Source organism: Xiphias gladius, chromosome 15, assembly GCF_016859285.1.
Source record: "Xiphias gladius isolate SHS-SW01 ecotype Sanya breed wild chromosome 15, ASM1685928v1, whole genome shotgun sequence".
Taxonomy (NCBI): Eukaryota; Metazoa; Chordata; class Actinopteri; order Istiophoriformes; family Xiphiidae; genus Xiphias; species Xiphias gladius.
The window spans coordinates 19926812-19942919 of record NC_053414.1 but is presented as its reverse complement, the minus strand read 5'-3'; the positions used below and the strand labels follow the sequence as shown (position 1 = coordinate 19942919).

The 16108-nt window shown below is 39.5% G+C and overlaps 2 protein-coding genes across 2 annotated transcripts; both read left to right on the top strand.

The window, feature by feature from the left end:
- Positions 1–999: 999 nt before the first annotated feature.
- Positions 1000–11797, top strand: gga3a (golgi associated, gamma adaptin ear containing, ARF binding protein 3a). Its single transcript, XM_040147003.1, has 17 exons — positions 1000–1103; positions 1776–1860; positions 2052–2127; positions 2230–2328; positions 2426–2549; positions 2776–2879; positions 3958–4038; positions 4266–4403; positions 4812–4893; positions 5154–5270; positions 6395–6607; positions 6763–6845; positions 6924–7342; positions 7910–8196; positions 9360–9529; positions 9720–9830; positions 10095–11797. Exons 1-17 carry the CDS (start codon positions 1067–1069, stop codon positions 10203–10205), a joined length of 2337 nt encoding a protein of 778 aa, XP_040002937.1. The 5' UTR covers positions 1000–1066; the 3' UTR covers positions 10206–11797.
- A 602-nt stretch (positions 11798–12399) lies between these two features.
- On the top strand, positions 12400–16091 carry sumo2a (small ubiquitin like modifier 2a). Its single transcript, XM_040144822.1, has 4 exons — positions 12400–12549; positions 13543–13674; positions 13888–13959; positions 14810–16091. The coding sequence occupies exons 1-4, from the start codon at positions 12529–12531 to the stop codon at positions 14873–14875; spliced, it is 291 nt and encodes a 96-aa protein (XP_040000756.1). The 5' UTR covers positions 12400–12528; the 3' UTR covers positions 14876–16091.
- Positions 16092–16108: the final 17 nt, after the last annotated feature.

The window sequence follows — 16108 nt, the reverse complement described above, 5'->3', positions numbered from 1 at the left end:
GGCTGTGGTAAATCTTGGCTTGGTAGAGGTATCCCGGCGGTCACATCATTTGCCTGAAGAGCACAGAAAGTGGGATGATGCTTGGCACCAGAAAATATCTGACTTAACTCTGTCTGCCTCCTCAGCAGTTCACTCGAGGTGAGGTACAGCATGACGGGGGCTGTCCCGCAGTCCATTCCCCTATCTGTCCCATGAGCTGAGACAAGTGAAGCCACCTGTTATGCTGTTGCATTTTAATCCACGTAATATTTGAGTTGGAGCCACCACAGTTGCTGGGGACATCCTGAGGCCAAGAACTCATCTGCAAACTCAGAGGGGAGCAAAATAAAGTGAGAGAAAAGAGAGAAGAGGAAAGCAGTTGTTGATGGCAGCTTTATTTAGTGGAGGAGTTTGGTGATCTGGAGTCGACGAGGGGGGTTTGACATTGTTGCTGAAGAAGATTGCCTAAACAAGCAGCACCAGGCTTTAGTGGGTAAATGGTAAACTCATGACTCTGCTGAAGAATCATCAAGAGCCACGAGTGCCTTTAGTTTCCCAAGGTCAGGTGCTGTCTCTGTGATGAAGGGCCGCTGTGCCAGGAAACAAGGACATATAGAAACATGCCACCATACAGAGCAGGGGACCGCCTTGGCCATCCTCTAATGTTCAGTATTCAATGTTAAATGTAAATGTTAGCTTAGCTGTTTTGGTCTCCACCAACTCCTACAAAAAAATTCTGTCTGTAGCTTTTGAAAGCCAGCAAAACAGAGAATTGGTGCAGCGGCAGCAGACCGCAAAGGGGGATGTCCATCATGCATACTTGTGTGATTGTGACAGCTAAGAATGAAGGAATAAACAGAAAAGCGTAACAATACTGCAAGCACTAACATAGAATTATTATACTGTATAATAAAAAAAAAACATCGTTTGCGTCGTCACACTCCGTCAATGAAGAAAATTCAGGCTTTACAAACTCATACAAAACATGTTAATGGGCCCTAAAACATGCCATGAGCATCTCCTATTTGTCCGACAGCACGTGAAGGCAGCAGGAGTCACGCGTTGTTTGCCTCGGTGCACTGCAAATATGGCGGATGATGGAGAGTCGCTGGAGTCCTGGCTTAGTAAGTACATGCTCAAACTCCTTTTTCCACGTCGTTTGTTCACATTAGGGGTGTGCAGTTATGTGGTGTGTAACCGTAAGTGTCCAAATCATTAGGTGAACTCACATGACATGCCTGTAAATGGAAAGTATCGTGCTAATTCGTCTGTGCTGTCAGAAAGTGGCTAACACAGACAGCTGCTGGCAACTAATGGATGTCGCTAGCCAAAAAAGCAAATTTGATGTTTGGTTGTATTTGTGTCACGGACTTATAAAGACTATATTGAAATGCTTGCGAAAATGTCATTATTCTGTGCTTGTGGTGTCCCATAGTGCGCTTCAGCATTTGCTCCCTGGAGTTACATAGACACCTGGAGGCGTTAACTTAAAAACAATTTCAAACTGGGCGTGAAACAGCAACAGCAGACTGCATCAGTGACGGGTCTGGGGGCTAGAAAAGAGAGAATTTATATTCAGATATGCTGAAAACCCGTCAGGGTTGCGTGTAAGCTGGTCTCGGATGGGACAGAGCTTGATACTCGAGGGGCTGATTTAAATCTTGGTTCAAGTTCATGTATCCAGCCTTCATGACCTTTCCGTGGACAGGATAGCCCGGGCACCACATATATATCTATCGGCCAAATGTGCTATCAGGGCTGCATGTTCATGAGAAACTGTACGCTTTTCTTTTCAGACAAAGCCACTAACCCTTCCAACAGAGAGGAAGACTGGGAGTATATAATGGGGTTCTGTGACCAAATCAATAAGGAGCTAGAAGGGTATGGTCACAGGCATTCAATAAACTCAATTTCTCCCATAACGTTGAATCACACTCATCTGATGTTGCTCGTCTGTGTCCTCACTGTGGTAAAAACATGGAGCTTATTATAAAGCCTGTTATAACCAGGACTCTGTATTGCCTCTGTTTCTGAGTTTGTGTCGGATTATTTCTCTCTGTCATATTTTTCAGCCCACAAATATCTGTTAGACTGTTGGCTCACAAGATTCAGTCCCCTCAGGAATGGGAGGCAATACAAGCATTAACGGTCTGTAGTATAATAATGTCACTGTGTTTTTCATTCAGATATCCTTCAGCATAATCTTGCACATTTCGAAGATATTTATCTAAGCGTGTTTTCCTTTTGCAGGTTCTTGAGGCTTGTATGAAGAACTGTGGGCGTAGGTTTCACAGTGAAGTTGGGAAATTTAGGTTTTTAAATGAATTAATTAAGTTGGTTTCACCCAAAGTAAGCAATATATATGTTCAAACCCCTTCTAATGGGAATATGTTTACTTGAATTGATGTTTGGTGTCATTCTAAGGGGTGCATCTTTTATTTTTCAGTACCTAGGAGACAAAGTATCAGAAAAGGTGAAGTCGAAAGTGATCGAGATGCTGTACAGTTGGACTGTTTCTCTACCAGATGAAGCAAAGATCTATGAAGCATATCAGATGCTGAAGTCTCAGGGTGAGACACCAGCCACTTACAACACCTGTTGAAATATGCTGAAAGGATACAATAACACAGTAATACAATATAAATGCATAACAGTGACATCCAAAAATAATACATTGAACAGTGAGTTATGACTGTGTTGTGCTTTGAACTGTTTTAGGATAATTTTGTCACCTTGAAGTCTTGAAACTGTCATTTCCAGAATACATCAGATGCCCTGTTGTCATTTTTATTTTAGGTATTGTTTTAGTTGACCCAGAAGTCCCTCTTGATGCCACGTTAATACCGTCACCTTCCCCGCGACCCAAGAATCCTGTGTTTGAAGACGAGAAGAAGAGTAAGGTAAGAGGAATTATTTCGAGATCTGATTATGTAAACACTGCAACTCGTTCGCTCACAGCACACAACCCTCTTGTTTTGTCGCTTTTGTAGATAGATATTTTCAGTTATTTGTTTTATTGGCACAGCGTACATTGTAATCAACATTTAAGATTATATATCTCTTATACCCTACATTGCATTTTATATGTGTTTTCAGTACAATTTGTGTCTTTCAGTGTTTGGTACTTCTGTGGTCACAGTATCTTAGTGCCTGCACATTTAACCATCATATCCAGAACATCCACTGCCGATGACTAGTAAAGGAATAGTTTGACTTGTTTTGAAATAGCCTTATGCACTTTCTTGTATAAAGTTAGATGAGAAGATTGACACCACTCTCATAGATGAAATAGGCAAGAGACAGTTGAGTGCATAACTCCCCTTAAAACCCCAACCTGTCATTTTCATACTTTAATTTTTTGTATGTCCTAAAAAAAAAAAATATATATAATGTGTTAATTAGTGAGCTTTAGATGGGCTGGTAGATAAATATTGAATTGTTCGTAATATTTTTCTATATGGATGCAGCTCAATTTTAATAGAAATAAAATCTTAAAAAGAAATAATGAAACAGAAGATCTAGTCTTTCATAGCAATATATTCTTTTTTTTTCATTCTTTAATGGGAATTTTGATTACAGGACTTTCTCAGCACATACTGAAGATTAATAAGTTTTAAAGAATCAAAAGAAGGAGACCGTCTCCCTCTTTCCTTCGCTTTCTTCCCCTCCATCACTCTTGCATCACTGACTAAAGAATTTATTTGATGGCATCCCACAGAAAAAAAGGGTCATATTTGATGTGCATTTACAACACTGAAACTGGTTTTATTTATTGTTTCACTCCTCTGCCTCACTGATTACATCACATCAAAACAGTTCATGACTGCATGTTTACTTTGTGTTAACTGCAGTTGATCTATGGAGGGAGTTTGTTTTTTCAGAGTCTGGGAACTGGCATGGCTTTCCAGCTTGTGTCTGGGTGATCTGTGGGAAATTGGCTTGATAGTTTACTCACTGATGGTTCTCTCATCCCTGCAGAGATTAGCTGAGCTGCTAAAGAGCAAAAAGCCCGAAGATCTGCAAGAGGCCAACCGGCTGATCAAGAATATGGTCAAGGAGGTGTGTCAGTGGCAAAATTAAATGTTCTGATTTTTTTTGTTTGTATTTAGCTTAGGCCCAAGTTCTGGTGTCTTTTTTCTACAGACATTCAAAGCAAATTACAGCACACATTTCTTAGTTTTCACCTCAAAGCCCCCCCAGTGTTCATACTGTCAGTTACATTTAATGACTTCTAAAAACACATGCAACCCAACTTATTTATTTATTTATTTACCCCCCCCCCTCAGGACGAAGTGAGAACGCAGAAAGTGACAAAGCAAAAAAGCACACTCGAGGCAGTCAACAACAGTGTCAAACTCCTTAATGAGATGCTTGCTCACTTCAGCCCAGAAGACTCCACGGAAGGAGACAAGGAGCTCATCAGGGTTCGTTCTCCATAAGATAATGCTCAAATCACCTTTTGAAACAATGTTGCTTATTTCCATGGCATTAATTGACCTTTCTGGAAACACTGTTACAAAAGTCCAAACCTTGCCCATACAGTGTCAAAGCTTGCAGTAGTAATTTACTGCTGCTTAATTTAACTGTTCGTGAAGCAATGAAACCAGAGACCCTCATGAAGTAAAGTAATGTACTCAAACATACTCACAGAAGTGATTTATTTAAAAAAATTAACATTGGTCAATACTCTCCAGATGCATAAAATAATTCATATTTCACATCCCAGTCCTACGTGATACACTTTGTTTTTTAAATCATATGACACAGCAGCTTCTGAGTGACAGTCAAGATGTGGATATTCAGTGATTTTAAAAAAAATCTTTTTTTTCCAGGAGTTGTATGGTGATTGTGACAAGCTTAGGCAAACTGTGTTTCAGCTCGCTACTGAGACTGAGGACAATGACAGCAGCTTGGGTGAGAAATCCTGTAATTTGGCCGTACTGATTTTGATGCCGTGCTCTAACTCAATTTAAGTATAAAAAGGTTGAGTCATGATTCACAGAGGCCTTGCATTGATGAATGACCAACATCCCATCAGACCTCGACTTGACTTGACTCATAAAAAAACAATCTGCTCACAGAGATCCTAAATTTAGAAAACACGTTTGTTGTTGTTGTTGTTTCAGAATTTTATGAACTCACCTTTTTCTAATGTGTTCAAATGCACTTACCAGGAGCCATCCTGCAGGCCAGTGATGACCTCTCCCATGTCATTAATTCCTATAAGGAGATTGTGGATGGACAGACCATCAATGGAGAGACTGAGGAAGCACAACAAACAGTCAAACAAGGTAATTTTTAACTGGTAGGACTGTACAGTTGCGATGCAGAAAATGGTAATAATCGTGCCATTTGGCATTGCAGATTCTGATATATTTTCAATTCCCCTAAAAGTCGTTGTGTGGTTTATATAAGCTTCCATGTTGTGTTTATCACAATTGAAGATTATAAAATTAGCACCCATGTAACTATGATAAAAGCTCATAGGCAGAGAAACCTGGCATAGACTTATTTTTGGAAATGGGTAGCAATATGCAGAGAACATATCACCTTAATGTTACAAACAAAAATGCAATGTAATCTGCATTCTTAAGAGCATCTCCTAGAAATATACTGGTTTGAAACCAGAATGTCCAGTCAGTACAGTTTATGTGCAAAAAGGGGTCAGGGTTGTTGCTGTGTCTCAAAGTAATAAAGTCACTAGTAAAATAATAATTATTTATTTTGGAAAATGTATGGATGTTAAACATGAGAATATTTATGGACATCATAAATGCAGACCACAGTAAGAAATATCATGTCAAAACAAGCCATGGTTGATGCTATGTGATATTGCACCCAAGAAAAGGGACATCATATGTGAAAACGCAAAAGAAAACAAGCAAACAAAATAACTTTTTTCCCTCTTTTTTTCCTCAAAATGTGTGATTATCAGCAACTTGATTTCAACTCCATTATGTTTTTGCAAATTGTTCTGTATCAAGTCAGATTTGTTGAAATAAAATATCGAAATTCTGATTAGGTGAGACATCAAAGTTTCTTGCAAGAAATTGTGCAAAGATGAAACTGCCATATCTCTCGATGACAGCTAGGTCTGTGATATTGCTGAGCAACTGGGACATAGCTTCTGGCCAAAAACATTTCTGTTGAACTATTCAGAGCCAAAAAGAAAGTGTGTATCCCCTGTGCTGTATTCAGATGGTGGCAGAGGTATCAACAGCAGAGATCTCAAGGCCTTGTCAGATAAAACTGAAACTCATCTACGTGGGTAGATAGGATTTGGGCATTTATTTGAGTGAACTGAGCCTTTAAACTCTTACTTGACAGACGGATGGATACAGACAGTATTATCTGTTTGAAAATGACTACATCTTTGTTTTCCAGCTGCAAATTTTTTTTTTTCTCCATCTGAAAGGCACAGGTCGCACGAACCAGTCAGAGATTCTGATTGACCTGGTGGGTCTGGATGCCCAGAGCTCTTCTCCACCACAGCAGCAACCCCCAGCATCTTCTCTGTGTTTTCCTGCTGACCTGCTGAGTGGGTCTGCTGCAGCTGACCTTCGGTCCCCGAGCCCCAGTGCACCCTCTGCAGCTCTCTCTCTGTTGGATGAAGAGCTACTATCCTTAGGTAACGTGCAATTTAATGTAGTATGAATCCGTTTTTTTTTTTGTGGTTTTTTTTGTTTTATGACCGCATTAACTGTTGTTTGAAGATATCCTGTTTACATATGTGTATGACGTGTATGATATGACATGTTTTGACACAATTGTGTTCATTTACAGGCCTCAGTGAACCCGTTCCTGTAGTAAATAAATCAACTGCACCAATACATGCAAACCAGAGCAATCGTTTGTCATCTTTAGAGGTATTTAAATTAATTGCAATTATTTATACTTATGCGAAGTATTATCTGACAACTGTTTTTTGTTTCCTTGTTTTCCAGGATACCAGTCAGGATTTACATCTTTTTGACACTACTTCGCCTTCGGGTCCTACATTTTCTACATCTTCACTTTTTCCAGATGCCCAATCTGCAACAGTATCCCCAGTCAGCCCTACAAAGCCTTCTGCAACTGCCTCTGCCTTAAGCTTCCATGGCCCTGTCTTCTCAGCACCATCGGATTTTACAGAATCTGTCTCAACAACATCAGTCATATTTCCACAGTCCCTTAGTTCAGTATTGACCACCTTGGCCCCGACTGCTCTTCCTCAGTCATTCAGCATGGCCGTACCCACTCCCTCAGCCGCCCATGTCACTCCACAACAGATCTCCACCTCACCGAGGGCTTCCCACTCTCCCACAGCTTCTCTCAATCACAATCTACAAGACCTTACCTTGCTGGATCTGGGCAGTCCTAAAAAGTGAGTGGTACTTGTGTCATGAGGTAAATTTGGGGCGAGGAATATGGATCAGCACCAGCCTGTCCATCTGTCATACAGAATATCTTGGAGGCTGAATTCTATTAAAATAAACCCCCTTAGCCACTTAATGAGCCAGGTTCTGAGCACTGTAACTAAGCAACATCACTAAGAGCAGGTGGTAAAATGATTTGGTTAATGTTCTTATAGAATACACTCTAAAATGCATTTTAAACCATTGTAATACTTTGTATTGTCTCAGTTTAATCAAAATGCCAAGATTGTGAAAGATCATTTTAAAGTAGTACTTTTTGAAATGTCAGGTGGTTTAGATTTTGTTTTAGTATTAATGTGAAGCCAAGTGCTTTTGCATTCCACTAATAATTGCTAAACCTGACTGCACAATGTTTGTTTGGGAATTTCAGGTAGCATCTTTTCATTTCCTTCTCCCTCTGTTATCTTGTTGTTATTATAGGTTATCGATGTTTATTTCTGTCATTATATGTTTAAACATTGTGGAACCTACAATGTCTTTGACTAAGACCCTTAAAACATTTTAATTATCCACAGAACACCTGATGCGATGGACTTTGGCAGCTTGCTGGGCAAGAGTGAGGATCTGTGCGCTCCTGCTATCCTGTCTTCCAGTCTTGGTGTCTCCTCTGCCACATCCACCTCACTGCGCATAGGAGGGCTGCAAGGAGGCTCCACTCCCCCACCTGCCAAGAGTCAGGCAAATGACAGCCCTCTGTTACGTTCACTGTCCCCCATCCTCCCTCTGAGCCAGACCAGTCCAGACAGGGGAAAGGAAGTGTCCCTGGCCAATGTCTTTGTCCCTTTGGATGCCATCAAGCCAAGTGAGTTCTAGGCAATAGGCTTCATGCTTGTTTATGCATTTTAAGACTTTAAGAAGTTTTAATGCTTTTGGTGTATAGAACAATTTGGACAGAGAAAAAAAAAAGCAGAGAAGAAATAAAGTATTGGACATTCAGTGTCATTTGCCAATAATCTAATATAACAGATAAGACCTGTAGCTAATGATTGTTTTCATAATCGATTCATTTGCCGATTATTTTCTCAAGTAATCAATTAATCGTTTAGTCTATAAAATGTCAAAAAATAGTTTAAAATTCCTATTAGAATTTACCACAGACCCATGTGACGTGTTCAGATGTCTTGTTTTGTCTGACCAACAGTCTAAAATCCAAAGATATTCAGTTTACTGTGCAACAAAAAATGCATCAAATCTTCCCATTTGAGAAGCTGGTACCAGCAAATATTTGGCATTTTTGCTTAGAAAATGACTCATAATGATTATTTGATTGTCAAAAGAGTTGCATATTAATTATCTGCTGATCGATTAATCAGCCATTTGTTGTTGCTCTGTAACAGGTTATACTTTGTGCACAGATTACATAGTGTGTATAAAAGGTGGACTGCCCAGTAATTCAGTGCAATTCTACATGGCAAATGGGATTTATATCCTCAAAAGTTGGGCATGGCAGGAATTAATGGGATGATTGTAGGAATTGGCTGTACCCTGTAGGAGAAATTTCGCCTAATATCCAAACATTGAACAGAGGGAATAATTACCAAAGAGACTGAAATAACCCATAAGGGACAGTCTAGTCAGAATATAACAGTGTCCTCCTCATTTGAGACTAATTGGTGGTTGGAAATGCCAACCATTACTGCCACTTAGTGGCGACAGTGGCAAATTTACAGGAAACTGGAAAAAGACACAGGGTGGTAACCCCCAATTACGCCTCTATACCGTATAATTGTTGTGGTCTGAATGTAATTATCACAGCATATGCCAAAGGAAGGACATGCATCAAAACATGCCTTCAGTACAGATTACATTGTGAGCAATATGAGGTTGTGCATTTGTGAAAAGCATGAACTTGTAAAAAAGAACATTAGCTGACTCATATGGCTGCATACACTGAGTTCCCTGTGTGCCCCATTAATCTCAGTGGTCATCATTTTTTCCTTTTCCTCTGTTTGTCCTGTATTTTAGGTGAAGTGTGTCCTGTGACAGCGTATGACAAAAATGGTGTCCGTGTTTTGCTGCATTTTGCCACTGATTGTCCACCGGGCAGGCCTGACGTACTGGTGATAGTGGCGTCCATGCTTAACACAGCCCCACAGCCTGTCAGGAGCATTGTTCTGCAGGCTGCTGTACCCAAGGTAAAGCCTGCTGTGCATCTGTGATATCACTGTTACTGCATGGAAAGCTACACAGTGTGCATTTCTATTTAAAACTTTTAATTTAGGCAGATGTTCCACTCATGAAATTAAATAGGTGCCTGAAAATGGAATTAAGTTGGTAGCTGCTTGTATTTAATGTCCATGGATGTCTGTTCTGCTGATTTTCCAGACGATGAAAGTGAGACTGCAGCCACCCTCAGGGACAGAGCTGGCTCCTTTTAACCCAATCCTCCCCCCCGCTGCCATCACTCAGGTCATGTTGCTTGCCAATCCTCTCAAGGTAAAGCTCAACCTGGAGCTTTTGCGATGTACATATAATTATTAATGCATTAAGTAATGTGTTCATTGACAGAAAATACTTGATAAGTGTTTTTAACCATGTTGGAGAACAGAGAGTACAGCACAGTCTTACCACTTTTTAGTCTTACATGCTAACCAGTATGCTTTGAGGATACAATGATCAATGACATCGGCAATGCTCAAGATGTTGTGTATTCAAGCAAGCTGTCAGACTGATTGTGTGCATGTGTATGTTTTTTTGCAGGAGAAGGTTCGGATGAGATACAAACTGACATTCACATTGGGAGATCACCCACTCACAGAGGTGGGGGAGGTGAATGAGTTCCCGCCTGCTGACAGATGGGGTGCTCTATAGCCCCGCCTACCCCTTTAGGATGGCCAGACACTACAAGACTTCCTTAATTAGTCTGTCAGTGCAGCTCAGAAGTCAAAAGAAACGGCAGTGTTGGAAAACTTTTAGGGAAATTTTGAAGAATAGAATATAAACTTTATTGGAGCTTGAAGGAGTTTTTCTGCTTGAGATGTTCCCACCGAAGTAGCCAACGTCCCGTAGCGTACACCCCACCTAAACTTTACTATATTGCCAGAGGTAGTCAGTGTGGTGCAATAAGAAAGGGTGTGAACTGGCTGAACGGGGATGATGGTTATGTGGGAAAATATTGATAAGTTATTATTAAGTTGTTACTTTTATTATACCCTTTTGCTCTCATTTTAATGTTGATGTTTACTGCTGTCCCTCAGTCATATCAGAACTGACTGGAGAATACTTGCACTTTTGGATGCCAGACAGTCTTAATATGGAGCACAAACGCAAATTGAAGGAAATTGTGAAGCCAGGGTCACATGAACATGTGACCACATCCTGCATTTCACATGATTTGCTGCAGACAATGTAGGATAACAATGTTTTACGCTGAAGACATTGGATTAAGCAGACAAGAGCCCCTTTGTTGCTAAATAAAAGGCACTCATAGGTTGGCTCATTAGAAATCAGTTACTCTCAGTTCACTGCTTCCAGTATGGCTCACAATTACTACTGAATAGTTTGACTTGTCTTCTGAGTTCTATAATAACTCATAGGTCAGACTCTTGTTATGCTTTTTCATCTTTCAGTATTTATTGTTGCGGATGTATTATTTATATTGGTTAGGGGAGGAAGGTATCAGATCTGTTAACTTTACTGTATGATATTGCAATCGATAACTTTTTTCCTTCTGCATACTCTTCTTATGATGCACATTGTCAGTATTGCAGTAAGAAAGGCACAAATCAGTAGTGGTAATGTTTTCCAAATATTCAGACAGACATTTTATAATATGTTACATTATGTAGCAACAGTGGGGTGAACTCTGGATCGTATTTTAGTATAAAAATGTAATTCCTGCTAAAGAAAACAGCAGCCTTGTGCCAGAGGAATTAGCCCCTTTTCCTTGGCAGGTACAACATGAGCTATTAAGGGCAAGGATGAACTATATATATTAAGTGGATGTGCTTAAGGAAGTGCAGACCAGCCGATCATTAGATCCTGGACACAGAAAGGCATATTGTTTGAAGTTTATTAAATGCCATGTATAGCTATGCCCTTACTCCAGCTGTTCGACACAAGTTGTGGAATGGGTAGATTATTTTTCCCTGGGTCATTTGTAAATGTTTAGCTTGTGTGGGAGATTTCCATATCAAACAAGAAAAATGTTTCCTCAAGTAAGCCTCGAGAAAATATATAAATAGAAAAAAATTTGTTGGTGGCATTAGGTTTAATATGTGTTCATCTAAAACTGTGTTATCTTTATTTTTGGCTTTCTGGGGCTATTAGTGCTAGATAGGAGATTCTCTACATATTTCTTATAAAATTATTTATTTGTCTTAGATTGTTAAAGGAACATGTTGTTACATATTTTTTGAAAAGCTATTTCTGTGCATGGGAAAATAAAGAATGAGATGGGCCTGTTTGTATTACAGTTTTCACATATTTTTGTGTCGAAAGACCATTATCAATTCAGTGCAACATTAACAACATTATTGAGGTGTATTTGAATGCAGCTGTCAATCATAATTATAATCAGATTATTTGCTTAAGTAAAAGTAGAACCACGGTGTAAAAATATTCCAAGTAAAAGTCTATGCATTTAACAAGGAAGTATCAAAGGTAAAAGTACTCATGCAGTAGAATGATCCCTGTCATTATTATGCTACGTATTATAACACTGGATTAAGCAGGATATTAATGTTGTAGCTGGTCAAGTTAGAGCAAATTTTAATTACTTCATATACTGCCGGGTAGTTAGGCTAAGCTCATCACTGGTTGTGCGTAAAATCTGAATCTGCGGAGTAACTAGAGCTGTGACATAAATGCATTTTAGGGTAAAGTACAACGTTTCCCTTTGAAATGTTGTGGAGTAAATGAGTATAAAATGGAAATCCTCAAGTGAAGTGCAAGTACTTCAGAAAACCTCCAAGTACCTACACTGTCCAATACTTTTGGGATCAATTTACACATGCTGCATTCAAATGTAGACTCTGGAAAGACGCATGTAGTGGAACTAGCATGGCTTCGGTACAGCACAATTCAAGAGCGCCCAGTTGATCTGGCGCAGCTGTGTGCACCGCAGCCGACGCCAAGTGGCGCGCCGGACAGCGCAGCCGCAGTAGAACAGGCGCAGACAGACACAGCAGAAGCTATGGCAGACGAAAAACCGAAGGTGAGGAACTGATTTTGTACGGGGGGTTTATTTACAGGGTGTACCCAATCTGTTTGCGTTAAGTGTTGAGATGACACTGTGAGAAGCCGCCTGTGTGGCCACTTCGTTAACGGTCACATAATTACAGAGAATGCTAACCGCACTAACCCGAGCTACCGCGCTGGCAAGCTAACTGGTGAAGTTAGCATAATAAGCTAAGGCGGCTAACGTGATTGAGAACCCGAGCTGAATGAAATAAATACGGATTTCTTTCTTTCTTTTTTTTTTTTTTTTAAATGCACTTAATCCACATCTGTTTAATGTTTCTATCGGTATTAGTGACGCACATGTACCATGAAGCGATATAGTTGTTGCATGTACGGGTAACGTAAGAACCGAAGAAAGGTGAGTAACATTTAAAGACCGTAGTGTACAACAGCAACGGTACAAAATTAATTGTTTGAGCAAAACCGTTAACCCATATGAAAAAGTTATATTATGCTCATCACCAGCTCACCCCCAAATGTGTCAGGATGAGAGGGATTGTTATGTGCGAGATTTAATTTCCATCCTGGTTAGGCCGTTGGGCATTATAAATTCTAGGCCGTTGTCAATTGACTTGCTTAATGCTAATGCTAGATGCTAATGCTAACGTTGAGGTTGTAATGTTGCCTCTCCTTCTGCTCTCAGTAACCACACAGATTCTCAGGTCTGTGCACACCAGGTGCAGTCAGGCAGATGTAACGGCGGTAATAACTCAATTCACATACATTTTCACCTATGTGAACAGTGAATAACGTTAGAGTTCATTTATACTTTTGTCATAAGTCACTGAGGTACCAACTGTACATGAAGCTTAAATAGTGTCTGACCCTGACTGATAGGGTTTTGTGGTTGGGGGCACAAGCACTACACGTGCTGGCGGTCACATTTTAACAAGCTTCTTGGTTATCCTTAGATCGCTTTTTGGTTGCAACTTGACTTTCTGCACACTTTTGTTTGTCTCCCTTTCAGGAGGGAGTGAAGACGGAGAACAATGAGCACATCAACCTGAAGGTGGCAGGGCAGGATGGCTCAGTGGTGCAGTTCAAGATCAAAAGGCACACTCCTCTCAGCAAACTGATGAAAGCTTATTGTGAACGACAGGTGAGACTACTACACAGTTGTAATGCTACTCTAAAAAGGTCTTTGGTTAGGGAAAAACTTTGCAAGCTTGATAATCTCTAGCTCATCACCACACAGACTTGTTGGTTTATACAGGAATGAAAATGCTTGGCCCCTTAACCCCCTGGTCACAGGGATGCCCCATAATGTTGATTTTCAATATTTTAAACAACAATTCTCTGCCTGCGCACACAGGGGCTGTCAATGAGGCAAATACGATTTCGATTTGATGGTCAGCCCATCAATGAAACAGACACACCCTCGCAGGTAAGGTTACACCCATTTGTTCAGCGTATATTTATACATATATAATCACGAACTACTGTTGAATGAGAGAATGAATACTAACCTCGCAGTATTGCTACTTTGGACATTTTGTGTGACTAATTTTATGCATTATTGTCAGTTCTTATGATAATGGCTATTAAAGTATTTCAAGAAAGCATGCGGTTACACAACAGGATTTCCACAAGTGTATGATTAAACTTTTTTAAAATTGTGAAACCTGAACAATAATACTTCTACTTGCAAAATACATTTACATTAAAAAATGTTGGTGCATTGCAGTGGTAAACAGTGTTGATAAGTTTAATAAATGTACTGTTCAATTAGTTAACAAACTATGTAATTCTAAATAAATTATTACAGAATTATTTTACAGAAATGCCACTGAAGTATTAGCAGGTGGATGATGTCACCTGGTTAGCTATATTTAATTCTATAATAAACACTAAACTAAGCTTGAAATAAAAATTGAGCCATTTGACAGCAGCGAAACAATTGTAGGAAGACAGAGTTGCTGCATGTGTACAGTAAGTCTTTAAACACCTACCGTGGAGCTTCTCTTTCCCATCATACTTGAGTAGAGATGCTCTGTCATCAGCTTTTGTCCAGCTTTCTGACCCTGTCCATTTTTCCAACTAATTTCTTTACAAAAAGACAAACAAAAATGCCTAAATCTATTTTTACATAACTGTTGAACAACTTGTGCTCACTTACACTGTCAGCACGGAGGTGAAAAGTCAGCCCCCCCCACCCCCCCAAAAAAAGTGAACGCATTGGAATACTACTTTATTAAAAAGCACGCTCCCAACTGACATTTGAACTTTTCTTACAGCTAGAAATGGAGGATGAAGATACGATTGATGTGTTCCAACAGCAAACTGGAGGCTCTTCTCTTTAAAGACTGTTTCCTACGAACATCCCTACCTCCCCTTTTCATCCCTGAACATGTTTATGCCCAGTCTTCAAATGCTCATGACCAGTGTTGATACCATCCAGTGGAATGCTTTTTCAAAATCCTGGAAGACAGCAGCACAGTTGGTCTAGACAGATTTTATCACACTGTCATTTACATGTTAACATTTCTGAACTGCGCAGTGTAGACAACTTGCAGTGAGTCTAATGTGCTGAAGAAATTAAAAGCTTGTCATGTTTTCTTTTTTTTTTCTTTTTTTTTTTTTTTTGAAGTTTTGGAAAAAAATCCTTGGTCCTTGTTTTTGTTTTTATACTTATGTCATTGAGGTTTTGATTCAGATGGAATTTTGTTACTGTTGTCAAGTAATCCTGCATATTAAATTCACTGACATCTGTTGTTATGAAAATGTATTATTGGAATAAATTTAGGTTTTTTTTTTTTTTGGTTTTTTTTTAAACACATGTCCCTGTCATTTGTTTTGCTTTTTTATTTGAAATGTATTGCTTAAAATTGCTCTGAAAAAGGGACTTGCACAAACTTCTTAATTTTAAACCCTGATGGAATAGCTATGCAATTCATAATTCTTTGTTCAGCCGTGGACATCAGACAGGCCTTTCACAGTGTCATTGTCTGCAGATAAGAGGTTTCACCATGGTAGTTAATTCTAAACAGTGCAAGACACCATCCCTAGAACAGGCAAATCCACCATCGTGCTTGGAAGTTTCATGCACTGTTGCTATAACTTCTTGCATTTTACCTGTAGTTTGTAAATAAGAATTCCTTTAGATGAAAATGGCTCCTGCCGGTTCTTCCAGTTTAAGTGCAGTTTGATCCTCTGATAGCTTATCAGCACAAACAAGGTGGATTTTGCCTCAAACTGCTTCACTAAAGTTTTATATTTTCGATAGTATAAGTTGTAGATGATATTTTCTCTCATAAGACAATAATAGCTTGTTTAACACCAGACGAAAACTGATGGGTGACTGCTTGGTCAATGTTACATTATAGTATGTGCATGTCATGTAAATACTTTTTCCAATCACAGGCCTGATTAATGTTCCAGGATCCAAGGTGCAGTCCACTTGTGGGCAATACCTAAGGAGTGTAGAAACGCCCTTTCAACACTAGTTTTGTCTTGCACCCGCACTGCCGTGTCACACTTGAAATGACCAGAGAAAAACCGGAAAAAGCTTTTTTTTTTTTTGGCCTTCAAATTAC